This window comes from Monodelphis domestica, chromosome 2 (genome assembly GCF_027887165.1).
Source record: "Monodelphis domestica isolate mMonDom1 chromosome 2, mMonDom1.pri, whole genome shotgun sequence".
NCBI lineage: Eukaryota > Metazoa > Chordata > Mammalia > Didelphimorphia > Didelphidae > Monodelphis > Monodelphis domestica.
Genome location: NC_077228.1, coordinates 170,356,376 through 170,378,974, shown reverse-complemented (window position 1 = coordinate 170,378,974; position 22,599 = coordinate 170,356,376). Strand labels below are relative to the sequence as shown.

Below are 22,599 nucleotides of genomic sequence, written 5' to 3'. Positions count from 1 at the left end.
TCTGTTGTAGCAAGCCAAATTTCCCTTGCTACCAATGAATTCTACTTTCTGATCTGTTTTTTGGCTATTTACTGACTTCTGAATCCTTTCTGTGTACTGATTTCCAAAGACCCAAACTATGGCACCATCCTTAGAACTATCTGATCTGAAGTGCCTCGGCTTCCCTAGGGGGGAGTGTAAGGATGAAAAGGAGAAATGGAAAATGGCATCCTCCAGTCTCCACTAGAGCTTTGGGTTTGGGGCTTTGTATCCATTATCTAGAATAAGGCTTTATTGAGATTTAGAAGATTTATAGGATCAGAAGGATAACTCTTGGAAACAAGGGTTTCAAGAGCTCTACCCTGAGCCCAGAGCAAGACCTGAGGTGATAAATTTTTTCCACTGCTGCCTCCTGTCTCATTCTTCCTACAGAGGGGGAAACTCCAGTCTGGGAAGGGTTAAATGTGGTTTTTCTTCCCCAACCCAGAAGGGAAGCCAGGCTGGCTGGGTGGGGCGGGAGGGGGGGGGGAAGGGGGAACGGGGGGGGGTGTGCCAAGGAGGGGGTGCTGAGGCAGACGGGAACAGCACGAGCCCCGTCCCTCACGTTTCTCTGGTGTTCTCTCTCTCCCTCCACCCTTACACCCCCACCCCTGCGCCTGGTTTGGGGAACAGAAGAGGGAGAACAGAGCTTTTGTTTTGTCGGGGAAGCTGATGTTGGTGGTAGTAAAGTGCCACGCCCTAGGAGGGGAGAGAGCTGTCAGGGTGGGGAGCTAGGCTTCTGGGTCCTTTAGGCTTTGGGATAGAGAGCCTTTAGGATCCAAATGATGGAACCCAGATGTTATGCCTCCCAGTCAGGCAACTACCTTCTCCACCCTGCTTTCTCTCTAGTGTTGGGTCCCAAATGTCCCAACCCCTTGTCCCTTCTCATTCTTCCCAATGTCAGCTTGGATAGCCTAAAGTCTTGTTCCTCAGCCTTCCTCTTTCTCTTTGGTCATCCCTGATACCTTGGTCCAGAACCCAAACTTGAGAACCCAGGCATCCCTTCCTCTAACTATTAAAGATTGCGGAGCCAGAAAAGAGCAATATGATTTAATTTTCATGGTTCTTCATTTGGAGAATTAGTTGGAGAATGGGAAGATTGGGAGGAGATATCAGAAGAGGCATAAAGTCAGGGTCTTGATACCTGGCCCTGGGGGCTATGGATGATTAAGGTGGATAAAGATAGGGACACTCCTCAGGGTGTATAGATGGTGGGATGGAATTGAATACCTGGATTTCAAGAGCAGAAGTCTGTCATAGCTGAGCCAGATTAAGAGTAGGAACTCCCAAACCTAGGTTTTGTAAGTGGTCTAGGGAATTCACCAGTCTGCTTTAGAGCCAACTACAACTCAGGACTGACCAGATGAGGGTATCTGGATCTCACATTTGGTTTCTGGAAAACCAGGGGCAGGGGCCAGGATCCAACAGTCCAGGCTTCTATTCCTTTTTCATCCCCCCCCCTCCAACCCACTGCCCCCTCTCTGATGAGAATGGGGAGGGGGATTTAGGTATCTGGCCTCTTAGCCCTTTTCCTGACTCCCCTCCTCCTGGCCCCTCCAAGAACCACAGGAATCTGGGACCCTGGTGTCCTGGCAACGTGACGCACGTCTCTGGGCGTCTGTTTTGAATTACTAGTTAAAAATAAGTCCTACAGTTAAGGAAGGGAGAGGGGCTGGAAAGGGGGGAAGGGACCTAGGTATTGTCTTCCTCCCATCTTCTGTGCCCAACATCTAGCAACCTTAGATCTAGTTTTTGAACCTTGGGGAGATAATCAGATGGGAGCTGGGTCCCCTGGGTCTTGCTCTCAAACCTGGGCTTGGTTTGGAGGAGGGGAGAAATAAAGGACAGAAAGATTCAGAACCTTAAGGTAGGCAGGAGATTTGGATATTTCGGGTATATAAAGTTCCTAGAGCCCCTCAACTGAATGCAAGCATCCCTTCCCCTGCACTTGGCTTGCTTCAGTCTTAGTTGCTGAATGGGCTGCCCAGTTGTGGGCAGGAGGGGGAAAGGGGTGGGTGACTCATTGATTTCTATGGTAGGGGAAGGAGAAGGAACCCATGGGGAGAAGTGGAATGAGTCATTTCTTGGGCACCAGCCTACCCCCCACCTACCTGGGACCCCTTAACTTTGTTTCCCCCTCAGCTCTACGATATGACCCTTATTCTCCATTCCAGACACTTCTGACCCATCCTTTAGCCCAGGGGTTCTCAACCTCTCAATTTGTAGCAACGAGAATACATAATGCATATCAGGTATTTATATTCCGAATCATAACTGTAGCAAAATTACAGTTTTGAAGTAGCCACCAAAATAATTTTTTGGTTTGGGGTCACTGCAACATGAGGAACTGTATTGCGGGGTCAGGGCATTAGAAAGGTTGAGAACCACTGCTTTAGCCTCTCCCACAATCTCCTTTTCCCTGTTGTGTTCTTAGCCTTTTGGAAGATGGGAGAAGTTTAAGCCCTGGGTAGGCAGACAAGACCCAGACCACAGGGGCATCAGTCAAAGTTACAATGGATACCAGAACGCATGGGGGAGGACACCGTGAGGGGCCCCCGACACCACCCATTCCATTTTATCCAAACGCCCTACTGCCCACTCCAACAATTCGGTAGGTATGCTGCTGTCCCTTTAAGAAAGTGGCCCCTCCCCTCTTCCCAGGCTTATTTGAGCCTTAGCCCCACAGCCCGGTGACTCAGACTTAGACTGTCCGAGAGCGCCGAGTCTACACTGGGCGGCCTACTTACCCAAGAGGGGATAACACCAGAACTCCAAAAGGTCGCGTATCCTAAATCGGCACCCCTACAGGGCACCTGTCTCCGCGAGGAGGCTTAGCTGCCCGCCTTCGAACCTTCTTCCTTTCTCGGTCTTCAGGTCCTTAGACTCCAGGGACCCCCTGCCCCCAGGGCGCTGCCACCCTGCCTGCCATGGACACCCCGTCGCAGCGGCGTGCCACCCGGAGCGGGGCACCAGCGGGCTCCACCCCGCTGTCCCCGACTCGGATCACGCGGCTGCAGGAGAAGGAGGACTTGCAGGAGCTGAACGACCGGCTGGCAGTCTACATCGATCGAGTCCGCTCGCTGGAGACGGAGAACGCGGGCCTGCGCCTTCGTATCACCGAGTCTGAGGAGGTGGTGAGCCGGGAGGTGTCCGGCATCAAGGCCGCCTACGAGGCCGAGCTCGGGGACGCCCGCAAGACCCTCGACTCCGTGGCCAAGGAGCGCGCCCGCCTGCAGCTGGAGCTGAGCAAAGTGCGGGAGGAGTTTAAGGAGCTCAAAGCTCGGTGAGTGGGCCCTGGTCGGTCTCTAGGACCTCCCTACGGCCCAGGGAAGGGGTAGGTTTTGGGAGGGAGGGGTGACAGCGCTGATGTCCGCAGTTCCCGAGAGTAGGGAAGCGGCAGGTGGCTTAGGTTGGAGGGAGAGAAAATCCAGACTTCCTTCCGGGAGGCTAACTCAGGTAAGAGTGGAGGAAAGAGCCCTTGAAAAAGACAGATTTTGTCTGTTTCAGCCCCCCTAAGCGCCTAGGTGGTTTGGCTGAGCCCAATGGCCAGCTAGCTACCTGTCTGCTCAGAACCTTTGAGTAGGGCAACTGGAGAATGGGTGCATTTGTAGATAGTTCGGGAAGCAAATTTGAGAATGCTACCAATGGACTCATATCTTGGTGTCCAGGTTCCTGCCTGAGGAACACTGGCTGAGTCCAGATAGGACTTTGCCAGGCTTCAGAAGCCCCAGGGAATTGGGCAATGACCAAGTGGAGCTGGCATTGACTAGTCAGGAAGTCCTCAAGGTGCTGGGGTGGTTGAAAAAGTCCTGTCAAGTACTGAATTGGCAACTTTGCCCAGGCTGTCTCTGTGCACGTGGTATGCCAGCCAAGCATGGGCTTCCAACCTGGCACAATACCTAGCGGTGCTTTTGTGGTGGAGGGGAAGTCTCCCGATTCCCCTTTCCCCTGACATGGGGCTGGGAGCCCTGCTCCAGCCAATGGTGAGCACAGGCACTCTGCCCTTCTTGGAAGGACTTTGAGAACCACCCTTCTTGTAGTAACATGCCCTCTTCTCTATACCACCCTCCCCAACCAAGTTGCCAACAGAAAAGTTTTTACATCCAGACCTTCCACAGTTCTTGGTCTCTCTGGCATGGGAAATAAGAGAAAGGAGCATGGCTGGAGATTCCAGGCTGGACTATTCTGCTCCAAAGCCTTACCCCAGAGGAAAATTGTAAATATAATTAGTTTCTCTCCTGCAAGCCTAGCACCCTCTGAGCTCAGTGAGAGTGGTATCTACCTACCCAATCTTCAGTGGGTTGGATCATGTCTATCCTTACTGTCTGCCCAGAGAACTCAATCAATCTTTCTCTTGGGGTCAGTCGCTTTCATTTTCTGTGGTCAAGTTTAACTGTGCCTTCTGGTTCATCCCTTTCCTCCCTGATGTTTGATCTTTGCCTTATTAAAATGCTTGAAGATTATGACTTTTTTGAAAATCAGCCGTTGGAAGAGTTCGGCCGCTCCCATGGCCCCTCCTACTCTCCTCCACCCCACCCCACCCCACCCCTCCCCACTGGAAAAAAAAAAAGGCTTTGGGGAGCATAGGTCTTCTTACTCTAAGTCCTAGGGCATTTCTTTCTCTAGTCATTGTATCTGAATTCTCATTAGTGAGACTAGTAAATGTGCTTAGAGATTTCCCCAGTCAATCTATGGATTTGGGATCCTGTCCTTCTTTATCCTTAGCCATTTTCTCTAAAGTAGTTTTTTTTAATCTGTTCTTCCATAAGGAATTCCCAGGGTATTTCCAGACACTCCTCCCCTCCCCCAACACACTTCTCTTAGATTTTCATTCTACTTCTTCAATCATTTTCCATACTGGCCCAGGAAGAACCCATTATTTATGTGTAAAAAATAACTAACCTTCCTCATGCCCTTGCTTAAATAATTTAACCTCCCCCCCCCCCCCATGTGATCTGACTAGTTAGGGAGTAGGAAGGACAATAATTAGTTCAGGAGAGAGACAAGTACTTCATTCATTTTCTTACTGACTTTCTTACTCACTCTAGGTGAAACACCAGTCAAAAAGAAATAAGTAAGAGCTAGTTAATAGATTTAAGTTAGTCCTACCAACTAGTTTAAATCATTGCTTTTAGTTTCTATCCGAAGAGAAGATTTTGGCTGATAGTTTCTGGGGAGAAAAAAGTGAGGTTAACAAAAAGCTGTCTCCAGGTTTGGTCATTCTTTTCTTGATGCTGAAACTGTTGTCTGACTTTCCTCCCTCTTTTGCAGCTGTCCCATCCTGCAGTGTGTGTGGGGAGGTGGGAGGTGGAGGGAGAGAGGGGTGTATGTAATGTTCGTGTTATATTTAGCCAGCTGCTGTTCTTCTCCCCCACAGATCCTGGCTTGGGGTGGGGCTGGGCTTCCGGAGAAGGCTGGGTACCCTGGGGCAGTGGGGATGAGGGTAAAAAGACAAAGGGAATTTGAAGACTCTGGATTGGGGTGCCTGGGATTAGGAGCACTTTCAGATTTTTTTTGTTTCCTTCCACTTACCTCTGGGTGGTAGAGGATGGGGGACTGTCCTGTTTTCATTTTCTTCCCACCCCCATCTCTGGATATAAGGATGTCTGAGAGCGCGCAGGACAGATGTTAGGACTAAAAGGAAGTGTCTGGCTCTGGGCAAGGGATAGCCCCAGAGGTTGGATTCGAAGGTTCACTTACACACACACAGACACACACACACAGACACACACACACACACACACACACACACACACACACATGCTCTGGTTTAATGTTTACTAAGAGTTCAGGGTTCGCCTGGAAGGTAGCCACAGGACTGGCCGATACTTCTCAGCCCTTGCCCGAAACAACACCTTCCCTTTACTAGATTCTAGATCCAAAAGACTAAGGAATTCTTCATATTGGTTAGAGTACCACGTTTCCCCATGGAGTCCAGTTGGGAAGCAGAGTTAGAGAAGCCCCAGGTCATGGATATTCAGGGTCTGTAGTTTAGGAAAATGTTAGGGGGGAGAAGAGGGGGATGGCAGACAGCTGTATTGGTGACTCAGAGTTACTGCCCCATTATATCCCCACCCTGCGGCTTTACAAGATGGGTGTAGAGAGGGTGGCTAACACCAAGAAAGAGAAGTATAGACTGATGGATTGGTGGGTCTGAATGCCTGGGGACTAATAACCAAGAGCCCAGGTTTCCTACTCTTTGGTGAGAGGAGTCCTTATAATGATCACTTATATTACTAAGCGCTTTGTTATAACATTTTTTTTTAACCCTTACCTTCCGTCTTGGCTCCAAGGCAGAAGAGTGGTAAGGGCTAGGCAATGGGGGTCAAGTGATTTGCCCAGGGTCACCCAGCTGGGAAGTGTCTGAGGTCAGATTTGAACCCAGGACCTCCTGTTTCTAGGCCTGACTCTCAATCCACTTAACTACCCAGCTGCCCCCTATAATATATTTTCTTGACAATGCCAGGAGTTAGAAAGTGCAAATATTGACAAACTCATCTAACAGAGTGGGAATCAAAGGCTCAAAGTGGTTCTATTTTATGAAGTTTCTACTATGTGCCAGGCACCATGCCAGCTGATGGAGATACAGCGACAAAAATAAAATTGTCCTTGCCTTCAAGTAGCTTACATTCTACATACAGAGTCAAATAAAATATATACGTTGTAAGTACAAAGAAATTTCAGAGAGGAGCATACTAATAATGGGGGGAATCATGAAAGGTCTTATGTAGGAGGTGGTACTAGAATGGAGCCATGAAGCAAACTAAGGATTCCAAGAGGGAGAGGATGAGGAGAGAGAACATTAAAGGCATGGGGACAGACTGTAAAAGTGGGGAGGTGGGAGATGGAATTTGGTGTAGGAGAGAACTGCAAGTGGGTTGATTTGGCCTGAACACAAAGTGCTCAAGGGAGAATAATGTAAAATCAATTGAGGGAGATGGGTTGAAGAAGGACTTCAAATAACAAGGAGAAGAGTTTGTATTTTATCCTAAAGATAACGAGGAAAGACATTGATAGTTCTTTCTTTTTTCTTTTTTTAAACCCTTACCTTCCATCTTAGAACAATACTGTATATTAGTTTCAAGGCAGAAGAGTAGTCAGGGCTAAGAAGTGTCTGAGGCCAAATTTGAACCCAGGACCTCCCATCTCTAGGCCTGGCTCTCAATTCACTGAGCCATCCAGCTGCCCCACCATGGATGTTTCTTGACCACAGGAGTGACAGACATAGTCCCAAGATTGCAGATTTCATGTCTGAGGTAGAATTCAAACTTGTTCTTCTAAATGTATGCCCTGTGTTCTTTCTACCATGCTACAAAGCTTTGGCATGGAGAAATCCCCCCTTTTGGAACTTTCTTCTTTCCCCTAGCTATTTCTGAGAGAAATGGGTAGGAAGCAGAGGGAATTGTATCCTCCTTTGTAGTCGTTCCTCTTGGAGGAATTCCAGAATCTAGAGTTCTAGGTAATGGCTCACAAGACAACTTGTCAAAATCAAGCCGGGAGACGTCTTACAAAGTTATGAGTTGATGAGAAGGGAGAGGGAAGGAGCTAAAATCCAGACAACTTTGATGTAGAAAATCAGCCCCTTCATTGCTTTCCCCACTAGGGTCCCCGGAGGAGAGGAAGTCTGAGTCAGCAGGGGGAGACCCTGGGCTTTTGAAAGCGGAACAGTCTCTTCCCCCAGACATAGTCCTCGTGCTCGATGATTTCCTGGATTGCCGACCCTCCCAGCTCCTATATAGACTGGAAGACTGAGGCTCTTGGGTTAAGAATATGCTAATATTTTGTGTTATAGAATCCAACCCTTTAATTTAACAGATGAAGGGAGCAAGGTCCAGAGTTGATTTTTCAGGATCACAGAATTTTAGAGTTGGAAAGGACCTCAAAAGCCATTTAGTCCCACCCATATCTAAAAAGGAATCCCCACCACAACACACCCAACAAGTGATCATCTAGCCTCCACTTAAAAACCAATAATGAAGGAGATCCTGCAGCCTCTCAAGTCAACCCACTCCAATTATGAAGAGCTCTAATTATTGTTTTTCCCTAACATCAGGCCTCAATTTTTTTTTTTTACAATTATCTGTAAAATGAAGATGATAATATCCTTTCAAGGCTGTGGTAAGAATCAAGTGAGATAATGTTTATAAAACACATTGGAAACCTTAAACAATTAAAAAAACAATAAAGTGATTAATGAGGTAGCTGTGGCTCAGTGGATTAAGGAGTCAGGAACCCCTGAGTTCAAATCCAGGCTTAAACATTTCCTTTGTGATGTTGAGCACATCACATAACCTCGATATACCTAGGAGACAGCTAAGTGACTCAGTGGGTAGAGTTCTGGGCCTGGAATCAGGAGATCTGAGTTCAGGTCCGACTTCAGACACTTCTTAACTAGGTGACCCTGGGCAAGTCACTTAAACTCTGATTGACAGACAGAGGGATCCACTGGAGAAGGAAATGGCAAACTACTCTGGTATCCTTGCCAAGAAAACCTCATGGTTAGCTGTAGTCCATGAGGTCACTAAGAGCTGGACACGACTGAACAACAACAAAGCATTCTGTAAAAGCTGTTTATCATCATCATCATCATTTTTTTGCATCTGCAATTTCTATCCTCTGTAAGCAAGTTAAACAAGTCTAATCTCTGTTCCACATGATATCCTTGATGACAGCTTTTTCATCCACTCTAGTTTTCTCCAGCCTAAAATGTCCTAGTCTTCTGGCATGGACTTGAGGCTCTTCGGTATCCTCATTGTCCTCCAATAAACTCACATGACCTCAGAATTTAGCCCTTGGAGAGACCTTGGCAGCCATCTAGTTCAATCTATACATGATGGGTTCTCTACTATACAATAGCTGAGATTTTCAGTGGCCTTCCTAAATAATGGCCCCTGGAACAGAACACAGTACTCCAAATGGAATATGACCCAGGGACAGTACGGTAGGACCTCCTTTTCCCTAGAAGTCCTGCCTCTTTTGTGGCAGTCCAAGATCTCAGGGGACTTGTCCAAGGTCACTTAGCCCATGAAGTATCATAACCAAATACAGAAGCCAGATCTTCCAACTCTCAGCCCATCTCTTTTTTTATACCACACCGTACCATCTTTGTCTTGGATATTGACTTATAAGAAAGTTTTAGTTTTTAGTGGCTAGAAGTCTTGTGAAATGGAACTATTCTATGGGTCAGAATTTTTCCTTTTGACCCAGATAGACTTTTTTCTACCTCAGTCCTCCTACTCCTGTCCCATTCACTCTAGAAATGCTATAAACCATGCCTCACCCATAATTAGAATCATTCACATTTTTATAGCTTTGACCTTTACAAAGTTCTTTCCTCAAAACAACTTAGTTATGGAGGTAGTATCATGTGTATATTATATTTATATATTTATATTTCTATATTATCCCCCAGAGACAGGATGGAGAGAGTCCGATCTGTCACATATTAATTCCTGTTGTAGATGTTCCCTCCACCAAAACAGATGGTCCACTGACCTGAAACGAATAGAGCTGCTTCGAGCCCTTTAAGGTTGAGTGACTTTTGCATGACCACATAACTAGTGGGTGTCAGACCCCCATTTTACAGATGAGGAAATGGAGGCTTAGGCAGATGAAGTGCCTTGCTTTAGAAGCATCAAGCTAGAAAGTGTTAGAGATGTTTGAACTTGGGTCTCTTGTTCTCTGAGTCCATAATTCTTCCTACTGCACTTCTCACTGCCTCAGTATGATGACCCACCATGATCAAGATTTGTGCCGAGCTGGTGAAAGCACAGGGTTCATTTGGTTGGCTAAAGCCACGTGCATCCATGGCAGAAGTATAGACGGATTCTTTGTATCCAGTTTTGCCTTTATACTGAAGCCAGTTCTGAATCCGACATGGGAGTGATGTCTCTCAGCCTCTCTGGCTCTGGCTCCATCTTTCTCCCTCTGTCTGTCTTTGGAGGAGGCACTGCCCTTTGACTTAAACAAAAGCTGATTGTGTTTCCTCTTCCAACTGTGGGGGTGTGAGGGAGCCCTTTAGGGTTCCTTGGTCCCTGACGTAAGGATTAGAGAAGAAGCCGGCTAGAGCTTTCCAAATCCTTCCTGGGTCCTGGTCTCCTTATCCAGTGCCTCAGCTTAGAACCTGTAAAGGATTGAAATTTCAAGAAAATCACAAGAAAACTTTTTTTTCCCCTTTTCTATTGCTCAGATTTCTCCTAATCAGTCAGAATAATTCTCCCCCCTTGCCAGTAGGGTAAGACTCTGACCTGAATGGACAATGTATCTGAGCATTCCTTAACCCCACCCTTACCCTCAATTCAATAAACCTCAGTGTTGGAGTCAAAGCAAGGCACAGCTGTCTGGGACAACTGGCGAGAGAAGCTGGCTTCTAGTTCAGATGCCTATGGCTCACTGTGTCCCATGTGCCCTGCTAGAATAGAATGTTAGAGCTGGAAGGGACCTTAGAGATCATCTAGTATAACCATCTCATTTTACAGATGAGGAAACTGAGCCCCAGTAAAGGAAAATGTTTTGCCCAAGGTCACAGTTTGTCAGTTTACTGACTTTCTTTTTTTTACCCAACCACAATTCCTCCCTTACACTTTCTTACTCCTCCCCAGATGAAAGGAAGACACACTTGCTGTCTGTTTTTTTCTCCCTTATCCTATAGAGTTCTGAGAATGACATTTTTTTTCATCAAGTAAAGACTAAATCTCTCCCTCATATGTTTTGTGGAGATCTCAGAGTACTTTACGACGTCAGGTTCTAGTCCAGGATCCAAAAAAGCACATTATACTCATCATAAAATGGATAAACAGCCTTATTAATTACCAAATTATATGAAATATGAAAATATTTACATTAAATATGAATGTAAACAACACTTTTTAATACAGTGCGTTGTTAAAGTATCACCAATATCATTGGTTTTAAAAGAACAATGACTAGAACTGGCTAATTACCTTGTCTGTAATTTTGCACCATTGGCTTCTGTGATATTTAATTGCTAATAGGAAAGAGCAGTTGGCCTTTTCAAAATTAAATATTTTATTGATGCTGCTGGTGCTTTTAAAAAACATCTGTCTCCTTTATCTCCTCGTATCCCCTCCCAACTCTAGTAAGAAACAAATATAACAAGACAAAACAAACCAGCCTATTTGCCATATTTGACAAGCAATACCCTCTTCTACATCCAGAGTCTTCCATTTCTCTGCCAAGGGGAGGGAAGTACGCTTGCTGCCGGTGCTCCAAGTTTCAAAGTTACTGCGTTGATCAGAATTCAGATGTTGTGTCTTCTTACATTTTGCCAGCACAGTTGCTCTTAATCCTTTCTCCACTTAGGATCAGGAAAAAGAAGTGTTTTGTAGAGCAGATGAATGGTTGTGGAGGATAGACACCAAGAAGAACTTTCCAGGGACTATAGATCAGGGTTGGGGTCACCCTGCAGAGAAATGGGGGTTATATTTCCAATGGTCATTATTCCTTCCTTCCTTCCTTCTGGCCAGTTTGTTGGCTTCTGGTTTCTTTTTCCTCAGGCCAGGGAATGAGGTAGTTTGGGGACTTATTGGTCCCTGAGGGAGGTGGGAACATAAAGGGGGGGGGGGAGCTTCCTCTGTCTCTAACTGAGAGAGGAAGCTGGAATCCCTTCTCTGGGAGCCAGGCATAATTCTGGCTGGCATCCCAGGGGTGGGACTGCTGAGTCATGGTGGGAGCTAAGAAAGAGAAAGGGAAGTCAAGATCATGGGATTATAAAATTTGGGGAAGAGAAGGCTGAGGAAATAAGTACTTTTTTCCGCCTAAGTCCTTACCTTAGAATCAGTACTTAGTATAGGCTCCAACGCAAAAGAGTGATAAGGGATAGGAAGTTGGGTTTATGTGACTTGCCCAGGGTCACACAGCTAGGAAGTGTCTGAGGTTCCATTTGAACCCAGGTCCTCCCAACTCAAGGCCTGGCTCTTTATCTTTTTAGCTGCCCTGAAATAAGTACTTAAAAAAAAAAGCAAATTCTAGCTTTCTCGTGAGAGTTGGAGGTTGGTCTCTCCTGGGCTTTTGACCACAAAATACCAAGACTTGGTCTTTTTGGTGAGGTGAGGAAGAGTTGTGCCCAAACTCAGGAAAGCAGCCAGGTGAGGTGGCAATTAGAGAATTGGAACAATTGGCAGGATGGATGTAATGGTCTCTGGGGAATCATCTGGCCTCATGCTTCTTAGAAACAGTGAGAGGGGAAAAAAGAGAATTAAGGTAAGGGAAAACTGTATCTCCTCACGCTCATGTTGTTGTCTTAGGATGTGGGAGTGGACAAACACCTGAGTCTCCTCTGGACTAGCTAAGGGGACTGAGAACAATAAGGCCTCAAAGTCCACTATTCTGGGGTTTTTAGCTCTTGGGAAATGGGAATCCCCTGCCCTTTCTGCTCCTCTCAGATTGGGAGGAAACACTGTTTACCCAGGCCAAGGACTAGAATGCAGTGGGGCTAGAACTCCCAGATTTTTCCTGACTTGTTTCATGACTCTGGGGTGGGGTTCCCTGTCTGTTCTCTGGTTAATAGAGTTATTAGCCATGACCCAGAAAACTGAGGGTTAATAAAACCTGAGGAAAGGATATTGAGGTTGTAGTTTGGGGGAAGGGGATTCCCCTTAGTCTCAACACTTTGGACAGCTGCCTCCATCCAATCACTGTCTTTTACTACTTTTCTATCGTTTCCCCTCTCACCATACTATTAGTTCTGTCTCCAGCCCCTACTTCCTTTTTCCCCTTTTTGTAAATCCTTACTTTCTGTCTTGGAATCAGTAGTTCAGAGGCAGAAGAGTGGTAAGGGCGAGGCAGTTCGAGTTAAATGACTTGCCCAGGGTCACACAGCTAAACCTCTTCTTCCTTTTGCCTAAACTAGACAGGAGTGACTTTGGGCTGAGGTAGAGAGGAGTAAAAAAAAAAAAAAGACTGCGATGAGGAAGAAAAGAAACGATGAGAAGAAACTCTCAGTTGGAGGTAGAATCAAGAGGGCTGGGGGTTCGCCGAAGTCCCTGCCATTTGCTTCCTAACGAAGGGCCTTGGCATTTTGGCCCCTAGCCCTCCACTGCCTCTGTACAATGCCACGTTGATATACCCAGCAGCTGTGACTCAGCCCCGGGGCTCCCTGCCAACCTCAGCTCCTCTGTTCTCCAGTTGTGTCGGAACATGTAAATCGTCGTCTTCTGTGCCCTTCCCCCAACACACAAAGCCCATCTTTCCTCCCTGGCATCTTGTCTTGGTTAGCTTAGAGGAGGGGGGGCAGCAGGAGAACAGCTGGGAGCCTGCTGGCTCTGGATGGAGATCTGAGGGTCCTCACGCCTCAGCCGTGTTGGCGTGCACCATGCCCAAGGAGAGGGATTACCCCGCCTAGTGCATGCATGGGGAAGTCTCTTGGGGGCGCCTAGGGTCTGTTCTGTACCTACGTGCTGTGTGTCTGGAATGACGAGGTAGCACGTACAGCGTATTCCTGTGGTGTGGGACGCCATGCCTATGGGGGAGGTGACAGGGAGGCGCCACTTGTGACTCTTCAGTGGAGGTACTTCTTGCTCAGAGAAAAGTGGGGAGAGTGTAGAATCACAGAGAAATGGAATGGGCACCCCAGAAGGGTCTTGAAAGGTTATCTTGTGGAACCCTCTCATTGGATGATGAAACCAAGCCCCGAGAGAGGGTGGGAGTCTCCCATCTCATACGTGGTCATTGGCCAAACTGGGACTCGAACTTCTGCCCGTGGACAAGTCCTGTCCATTTTCCACATTGCCCCTGGGACCCTGGATCCCCTATGCCTGCCTGCCTGCCTCCTGACCTCCCCCTTGTCCAGAAGCTTTCTCTCCACTCAAGGAAGAGTCCTGGGTGCCTAGAGTGAGAGAATGCCGGGGAAGGCAACAGATGAGGCAAACGAAGGACCCAGGTGTCCCTGGAGTCCACATCCTGCCCACCTGAAAGTGGTTTCAGAGCCACAGACCACTCAGGAAACCAGGTGGTGGTTTGGGTTGAGGAGCAGAGAATCCATCCACTTACTTTATAGTTCCAATAGTACACGGTGAGGGAGGATGCGTATGTGGGTCTCACTCGGACTCTCTGTGTCTTTCTCTAATGTGTGTAACTCTGCTCTCTCTTCCAGACCGTCTCCCTCTGTGTTTCTGCCTTACACTGTTGTCTTTCTTCGTGACACTCGTCTCTCCCTAGGAGTCTCTTGCTATTTCTGTCTGCCTTTCTCACCCATGGGGCGGTGTGTATGTCTCTGTTAATCAAGTATTCGGTGAGGTGCTGCACCTTTTCTGACCTCAGTTTACTCTTGTGTAAAAATTAAGTGGTGCAGGAGTATTAAATTCTGTTCCAGGTCTGATATTCTGTGACTCTTCTGTGTGGAGGTTTGGGGAAAGGGGTGCGTGTGGGGGTGTGGGGGGAACCAGGCCAATAAATAATTGTCCTTGTTTTGAATAACCATGGTGTGGTGGAAACAACCCCCCCTCCCCCGGGGACGGCGTAATTGAGTGCTCAAGCTCTGACAAAGGGGATGGAATATCCTATTCAGACAGTACTTCAGGTTTACAAAACAATTGCCCAAACACAGCCTGGTGGAGTGTCGAGTCTCCCTAGGCTGATTTTAGAGATGAGGAAACTTGGGCCCACCGAGGGAAGAGGATTTGCCTGCCGAGGGCATCCATCCAAATCCAGTGAGCTTCAGACCCGGGGCTCCTAGCCTCCAGTCTAGCTCTCTTTTGGGCTGGGGGGAATGGGTGAGGGAGGCCTGCGACGGAGCAACTCAAAGTAATCTGACTATAAATATTTATTAAGTGTGTGCTGCTGCCAGGCACCGAGCTCGTGTTGGGGGGAGGGGGGAGACCGAAGACAGCTCCTGCCCCGAGGAGTGATTATTGGCCTGGGGGAAGGCTTCCTGGCCCAAGGGGTCCTGTAAGCTAGACATGGCAGGAACGGCCAGCAGAAGGCATGAAGAAGCAGCAAGGAGAGTTCCTGGATGCTGACCCCTCTCTAGTCAGGGGTGCAGCAGGGTGTGTGTGAGGGAAGTGAGGACAGAGGCATGGTAGGGTCCGAGAAGGTGGGGGACTCAGGGCCAGCGGGCTACGTGGAGGGGCAGCCTCAGGGCCGCAGCCTTGGAGGCCTGGCAGCATGTCTGCGTGGGTGCCGTCCCCACCCTGTCTTTAAGAAATCTCCGGCTGTCTCGTTTGGGAACATGTGTGTGTGTGTCTCCCCTGCATAGCTGGCCTATTGCTCATCAACGGCCCTTTTCCATAGCTCCTCCCTCCCTCCCTCCCTCCCTCTGTCTGACTGTCCCTCTGTCTGTCAGTCCTGCCACTCCCTCTTTGTTAGCCTCCCTTCTCTCTTCCCAGCCCCACCCCACCCAGTGAAGGAAACTGGGGCCTCTCCCTCCCCAGCCCAGGCCCCACCAAGCCCTCCCCATCTTCAGGAGTCCCCTCCCCCAGCCCTGCCCTGGCTCTTGCTTCCATATGTGGCTGCGGTAGCCGGCAGGGCCCGAGTGACTCAGCGGGCGGGTCAGAGGCTGGCCCTGGGCCGGGCCGCCCCTTTGCCTTCCCTGGCTAGAGTCCCTCCTCCCAGCATAGCTGCAGCCCCCACATCTCCTCCTCTCCCCTGGCTGGCAGCCCCGGGCTGGGCCTCTCCTCACTCAGGCTCTGGCCTTTAGGCCCTCCCTTACCCAGAGATCTCTGGGTCTGTCACCCAAGTTCTTCCTCCTGACCTACCTATTGATCTCTAGCTCGAGGGGTTTCTGTGAAGCCCTGCCTTTTCTTTGTGCCCACCGGGACCCCCCACCCCTCTCTCTTCCCTTGGAATTGGATTGGCCAAGATTTAGCAAAAGATGTCCCCTGGCTGTGGTCCAAGATCTTGGCGGATAGGGCTAGGGGGAGCTAGATAGAGGCAAGGGTGTGGGGGTCCGGGACAGGACATGGGCAGAGCCAGGGTCTCCCCTGTGGGCACTAGAGGATTTCCCATGCCCGGGTATTGTCTGAATGAGGATGAGTCACCTGAGAAACCCCTGGTTCCCACCCTTTCTCTAGTCCTCTTGCCCAGACATGAATAAAAGGAGTGGATATGTGCCCACCAAACCCCTGTTGGCTGTCCCTGCTGGATTCTTTTCCACAACCTCGACACCCAAATGGCTATCTTGAGCATGAGCACAAATACAGGCTAATACAATTTAGAACAAGTTTTACAGATGAGGAAACTGAGGCACAGTGCTCTTAAGCCTAGCAGTTTGGATTTCTCCTGATCCCTATAGGCCTTCAGCTGAGAGCTATTTTTGAAGGAACTTTCCCCCACCAACTTTTTAAAGGAAAGAACAAAAAGAATTCTCTTCTGGTTTCCCAAGTTTTAACCTATAGTGAGATAAATTATGATCAGAGATCTGGTTCTGGAGGAGAAGAAAAAACTTGGGAAGTTAAGTTCTCTTGAAATGGTGAGATTCCATCGAGGGGCCTGAGTGAACTGAAGGGAAGGGAGATCCATACCACTCAGATGCCACCTCCTGGTCACTGGCTGTGGTTCCCCAGGCTCTGAGTCATGGGGCCACGGGAGATGGTGGCTTTCTCCCAAGAGATGGGAACCCCCCTAGCCTGGCTCAGAAAACCACAGAGGCCTCAGCTTCTCTTCCTCTGCTGAGGCTTCCCTAGCTAGAGGGGTGTGACTTAGCCAGTCTAATAAACTGTCCATCTTCTTTACCATACCCTCATCTCTTCTCTCTTAAACTATAACCAAGGCCTCCCAACCCAGAAGAGAAGGGAAATTCGTCTCATTCATTTCCTCAGGGGTATCATGATTTAGGAGCAACAGTGGAAGAGATTATAACTAGACAAAAAATAAGGAAAGGCTTTCCACCTAGCTTATGGATGAGAATTCTCCATCCTAGCCTTCTGCTATTGTTAAGAAATTGTTTATTCTGAGAGTATTTTAGAAAAATGGTGGAGAGATAGAAAAGAAATTACCTAGACCAATTACCGATTACAGTCTTGGTTTCCTCATCTGTCAAATGATGATAAGAATCACTAGATGTTCTCTAGCTCTAAAATTCCAACAGTCTAAGATTCTAAATCCTGTTTAGGATGAGACTGACTCACCAAAAACCTGAGGGAACCCAGCCCATTGACATCACCCTGTTCCCCTCCCTGCTTCTGCCCAGGGTGATAGAGCTTTCTCAGCTCATCCTGACCTGTGTAGATGGGTAGGGATGGCTCCCTCCATCCCAGTTTGCCATGCTTTTTCTGGCTTCTGGCTTGGGGAAGGTCTTCCTTCTGATTAGCCTTAAATCCAACCTACTGGATCTGGGGAGTCTGTCTATGATGTGATTCTAGACCCCAAGGGCCCGCAAAAAAGCTCCTGTAGTTTTGGAGTCAGACAAGGATTCTCTGCTCCATCACTTAACTGATGGTTTTCCCCTTTTCTTTTCCTCCTCCTTCTCTACTCCAGCTGCTTCAACTTCGGAAAAGTTCTGAAGTCATGGAAAGTTGGAGCTGTACTCCCAGCCAGGGGCTGGGCGGGATGGCAGCCAAAAGCAGAGCTGGATTTTGATTTTATTTTTAGCTTTTCTGGCTGAGACGAGAAGGGGGAGAATCAGTTCTGGGAGAGCCTCTTTCTGTTAATGGGATGGGTGTTGTATGAGACACCTTGTCCTGGGTTGGGGGTGGGGTAGGGTATCTACTGCAGTACTGGGGGGAAGAGACCCAGAAGGGAAAATTCAAAAGTTACATCCCCTTCTTTGCCTAGGATCATCATGTCCCTTGGTCTGAGCCAATCAGATCTAGTTAGGGTGACTTCTTATCTTTCTAATTCCCAGGGCGGTGAGAGAAGAAATATGTCTGTTCCAATCTTATGCCCTCTTCTAGACTAAAGTCTAACCTGGCTCTGTCCTGCTGTAATATGAATTTAAATAAGAGATTCTTAGGGCTCTCCTACTAGAAATATAAATGGAAGCATGACTCTTCTCTCCACTGGGGGTGGGGAGCGTAGATTTTCTTGGCTACCCCTTTCAAATCTTCCCTCTTCTGTCAGTCTCTGTTATCTTATGCTTAAGAGTTGCAGATAGCATTGGTGGTTGAAGGCTGTGACCTTCATTCCTTGTTTATTTCCTGACTATTAACGCTTTCCCCCTCTATCCTAAAGGGTTCCCTAATGTAACTGGATCATCTATTTAGAGCTAAAAGTAACTTGAAAGATGATCCAATCTAACATCTTTGTTTTGCAGATGAGGAAATTAAGGTCTAGGACAGTTTCCTTTCTTTGTGCAAGGTCACACAGATTCTAAGTGAAGCCATTATTCCCACCTCAGTCCTTTTTGTGGTATAAGAATAAGGTAATGGATTTGGATCCAGAAAGATCTGGGATCCAGTCCCAACTCAGAAGAGCTGCATGACTGTAAACAACTCACTTAATCCTTCTCCAGGCCTCAGTTTACTCATCTGAAAAATGAAGGGTTGGACTTCATGGTCCCCAAATTCCCATCCAGCTGGAATTTTAGAATTCTATGACTTCTGACCCACTGGATCTCAGTCTGAATTCCAAGAAGTGTTTTTTATTTTGTTTTGTTTTTAAAGAAGAAAGATCCCTTCTATCTGCTCTATCTGAAATAGCTAGTATCCCCAAGGTGGGGTAGCTAAAGCACGATCCCTGCTATCCTTAGATTTGTTTTGGGTTGAGTTCTAACAGTTTGAAGGGAAGCTGAGGGCCAGAACCCATATGTGCCCAGTTGCTTTAGTGCCAACATCTGGAGCCCAGATCCCGAGGTTCCTCATTTGTAAATAGGGTGGGTAGAGCTCCCCCAGGGATCTGATGGAAACTCTCCTCCAAAAGAACTGGCTGACTGGGAAGAACGGAAGGAATCTAGCCATCCTTCACTGCCTAGAGCAGAGAATGGGAGAACCCCTAGTTTTGTTTTTTAAGACCTCCCTGGGGTGTTGATTCCAGTCAGATTTCTGTTTCCCCCAAACTCTCCCTCTGGTTCTTTCCTTTGCATGGAGGAAGGGGACAGGGGAGGAGGGAATTCCAGACTTGACTACTATGGCAGCCATCTAAAAGCCTCTTGGAAACAGACATGGAAATAATTTGAGAGCCACTGCGGCTGGGTTCCGATGTGGGTGGTTGAGTTGAGGGAGGGAGGGAAGAAGGGAGGCTGGTTTTGCAGGAGGTGGGTTGGGCCAAAGGAAGGGAAAGCTAAGGCCCTGTGTGGGAGAGAGGGGAACAAAGGTACCCCTGTTTCTTAGAGGAAGAATGGAAAGGAGAAAGGAATTGGTTCAAATCATGGGACCCAGGCTCTCTCTACACCCCCCAGGCACGTTCCTGGCCCCTGAGTCATGGGAGAGGTGGAATGTTTCACGGGACCTGAGGGCTCTTGGCTGCCCAGAGTTCGGGTTTCGGGGGAGTGAGGGGAGGGACCCTGGCACTGTCCTAACTCTTTGTTATAGGTAGGAACCAAATAAGGGTGCAGCCAATGCCTCCCTCTGCTGGTATCAAGTGGAAAGGCAAGAGGCAACTAATTGCTGGTCCAGTGCTGACTGTCCGAGGGGCACAAGTGTGATATCATAGAATGTTATTGCTAGAACTGAAAGGGACTTTTAAGGGCATCTAATCTAATCCTTCATTTTACAAAATGAGGGAATTGAAGGTCAGCTGATTTGTCCACAGTCAACACAGCTAATGAAAATAAGTGGTCGGGCTAAGATATCTCAGGGCGCTCTGGTTTTTCCCACTTTGTCAGGAGATAGGCCCCCTCTGGCTCCATCTAAGTCCCAGTCATCTCCTAGTTTCCTAGGTGTGTCTGGTGCCTTTTTTTTCATAAACCTTCTATTCTCTTTTCTACCAGCAATGCCAAGAAGGAGGGAGATCTGCTGTCAGCCCAGGCCCGGCTTAAGGACCTGGAAGCATTGCTCAATTCCAAGGAGGCAGCTCTGAGCACAGCTTTGAGTGAGAAGCGCACTCTGGATGGGGAGGTGCATGAACTCCGGGGCCAGGTGGCCAAGGTAAGACCATCTCCATCCACAGGCCCTACAAGGGACTACAATCCACATATTTCCTCTTCCTTCTGCACTCTGTTCATTCCATTTTTTTCCATTTTTCCTCCTTTTTCCAACTCAGGCAAGTTTACTTCAAACCTAATGCCCTTAGGACATTCTCAATGTGAGCTACACACAAGAAGAGTAACTTCTCAGTCACATCATGAAGGGAGGAAGAGATGTCAATGTTTCTAAGTGTCTTGCCTGCACTAGGTCCTAAAGTTCCTTGAGGTCAGGGAATAATGCTTATACTTCTCTGGAGCACTTGGAGCTCTGATGAATTACTTGAGTTGAATTGAGGTGAAAATTTGTAATGCATTTCTGTTTATGGAATCAACAATATCCTGCCCATGCCTGATCCTAAATTCCTCCCACTTTGACCTTCATGTTTCCTCTGTATAGGAATTGTGTATGTCTAAGGAGAACACAAAAGCCATAATTGCGAGTTAAATATTACTTAATATTAATTATATAGTATACAGAGGACATACAGTTTAATCATCCCTCCTAATAACACCTTGCATTTATATAATGTGCTTTACTTTCCAAAGCACTTTTCTATCTATTATCTCCTTTTATCTTCACGTTATAAGCTGGGGAAACTGGCCCAGAAAAGTTCATCAGGCAACCCAAGCTCATCTCAGCTAGTTAATGGGTGAGCTGGGATCCTGCCTTCTGACTCATCATTCTCTTGCCCTGTCATCTTCTACCCTTGTGACACACAGTTCTATCTGAGGCAAAGACTTGAGTGACAGCAGATTATTATCCCAACCAGTGTTAGAAATAATTCCAACATTTACTAAACCCTAGAATAAGAATCATCTCCACTAAGGTTAGATGGAGTGTGCTTAAAAGAAGATGATATGCATCTCTTGATAAAGACCTTTTAGGCTCAGGGTACAGGAGGAGATGTATTTTTAAAAATATTTTTACTTTTTACCAATTACATGTAATATTGAATTTCTACACAAGTCATATTTTTTTTAACATGGCCAGTCTGGGAATTTGTTTTGTTTGACTATGCATATTGCTACATATTTATTTTTTTTCATCTTTTTCCTCTAATTGAGGAGGTAGGAGGGAAGAAAAAAAAAGGTGGAATATTGTTCATTTTAAAGAATTGTTTTTACATTTTTCTTAATTAAATAAAAATTAAAGGAAGGAGGTATGGTAGAATCTAAGATCCAAAAAGGACCTTTCTCATTCTCTTTCTGCCTTTTACTCCTTGCCCTGCTACATACTAGTTAAGTGACCTTGTATAGACATGTGTAGTTAAGTCCCATTTTGCTGGAGAAAAAAGATAGGCAGGTCATATAATACAGTGAAAAGCAAACTAAATTGGGAATATTAGAGTCCAGGCTTTCAGCCCTGGCTCTGTTAACTAACTTCTCAGCTTCAGTTTCCTCACTTTAAAACTGTTTTTTTCCCCAAATACTGGGGCCCTTCCTCCCAAGTTACCTTGAATTTAATTACTTTGTATACATTTATATTTTTGTAAGTACTTTTCTCACCCAATAGACTGTAAACTCTTTTTGAATATTGTTTCATTCTTTGTGTTTATCACCAGTGCTTATCACAGTGCCTAGCACATGGGTACCTACTTGTTTATTGATTGATTAGTTTTAGATTAGAGATTCTTAAGTTGGTTTTTTTTAAAGTTTTAATTACTATTTCAAAATGATTAGTTTCCTTTGAATCCTATATATTTTATTTTATGCGTTCAAAAACATTGTTCCAAGAAGAAGCCTACAAGCCTCATCAGACTGCCGAAAAAGTCCATGACCCAAAAAAAGAATAAGAACCTCATTCCTAGGTGGTCTCCAAAATCCCCTTCAAAGGTTTATGACACTTGCTTCTCTTTTTAACTTTCTCCCTCTCCCCACAGCTAGAGGCAGCTCTGAGTGAGGCCAAGAAACAACTTCAGGATGAGATGCTGAGGAGAGTGGATGCTGAGAACAGGCTGCAGACTCTGAAGGAGGAGCTAGACTTCCAGAAGAACATCTATAGCGAGGTGGGGACCCAGAACTCCAGGGTTGCTTGGCTTATAGGGACTCCCAATTGGCTACACTTGGGGCTAATTTAGGAGGCACAGGCTGAGAACATGACTGCCTTGGTCACCAGGAAACCTTGCTTGCTGGTAGGGTTTTGGAGTAGGGAGGCAGAATATCTGGAGTGCCTTATTTTGGGGCTTGTACACTGGCTGGCACTGACTCTGATCCTGCTCCCCTCTACTCACTAGGAGCTTCGTGAGACCAAACGTCGCCACGAGACTCGCTTGGTGGAGATTGACAGTGGGAAGCAGCGGGAATTTGAGAACAAGCTGGCTGACGCCTTGCAGGACCTTCGGGCTCAACACGAGGAACAAGTGGAACAGTATAAGAAGGAGCTAGAGAAGACCTACTCTGCCAAGGTGCCCCAATCTCTGCCCTTCACCCCTTCCCCTTCCCTTGGGCTCTTGGAGGCTTCCTTCTAATTGCAGAAGTAGCCGGGGGTTGTAGATGAGAGCCCCACTATACAGTCTGACAATACCCTTCATCCCACCCTACCTCTGGAGCACTAACAACCACTT

The 22,599-nt window shown here is 47.1% G+C and overlaps 1 protein-coding gene across 3 annotated transcripts in view; it reads left to right on the top strand.

The window, feature by feature from the left end:
• LMNA (lamin A/C) overlaps positions 1 to 22,599 on the top strand; it is a 65,859-nt gene that overhangs the window by 36,583 nt on the left and 6,677 nt on the right. Inside the window, exons 1-5 of one of the 3 annotated variants that reach the window (XM_001367247.5) lie at positions 2,695 to 2,796; positions 2,893 to 3,301; positions 19,841 to 19,997; positions 21,916 to 22,041; positions 22,270 to 22,440. In XM_001367247.5, the coding sequence (XP_001367284.1) occupies positions 2,946 to 3,301; positions 19,841 to 19,997; positions 21,916 to 22,041; positions 22,270 to 22,440 (810 nt within the window). In that variant the 5' untranslated portion in view covers positions 2,695 to 2,796; positions 2,893 to 2,945. Of the gene's footprint in view, positions 1 to 2,694; positions 3,302 to 19,840; positions 19,998 to 21,915; positions 22,042 to 22,269; positions 22,441 to 22,599 lie in introns of those variants that run through there. The other 2 variants (XM_056816251.1, XM_016430415.2) reach the window with 2 other exon arrangements.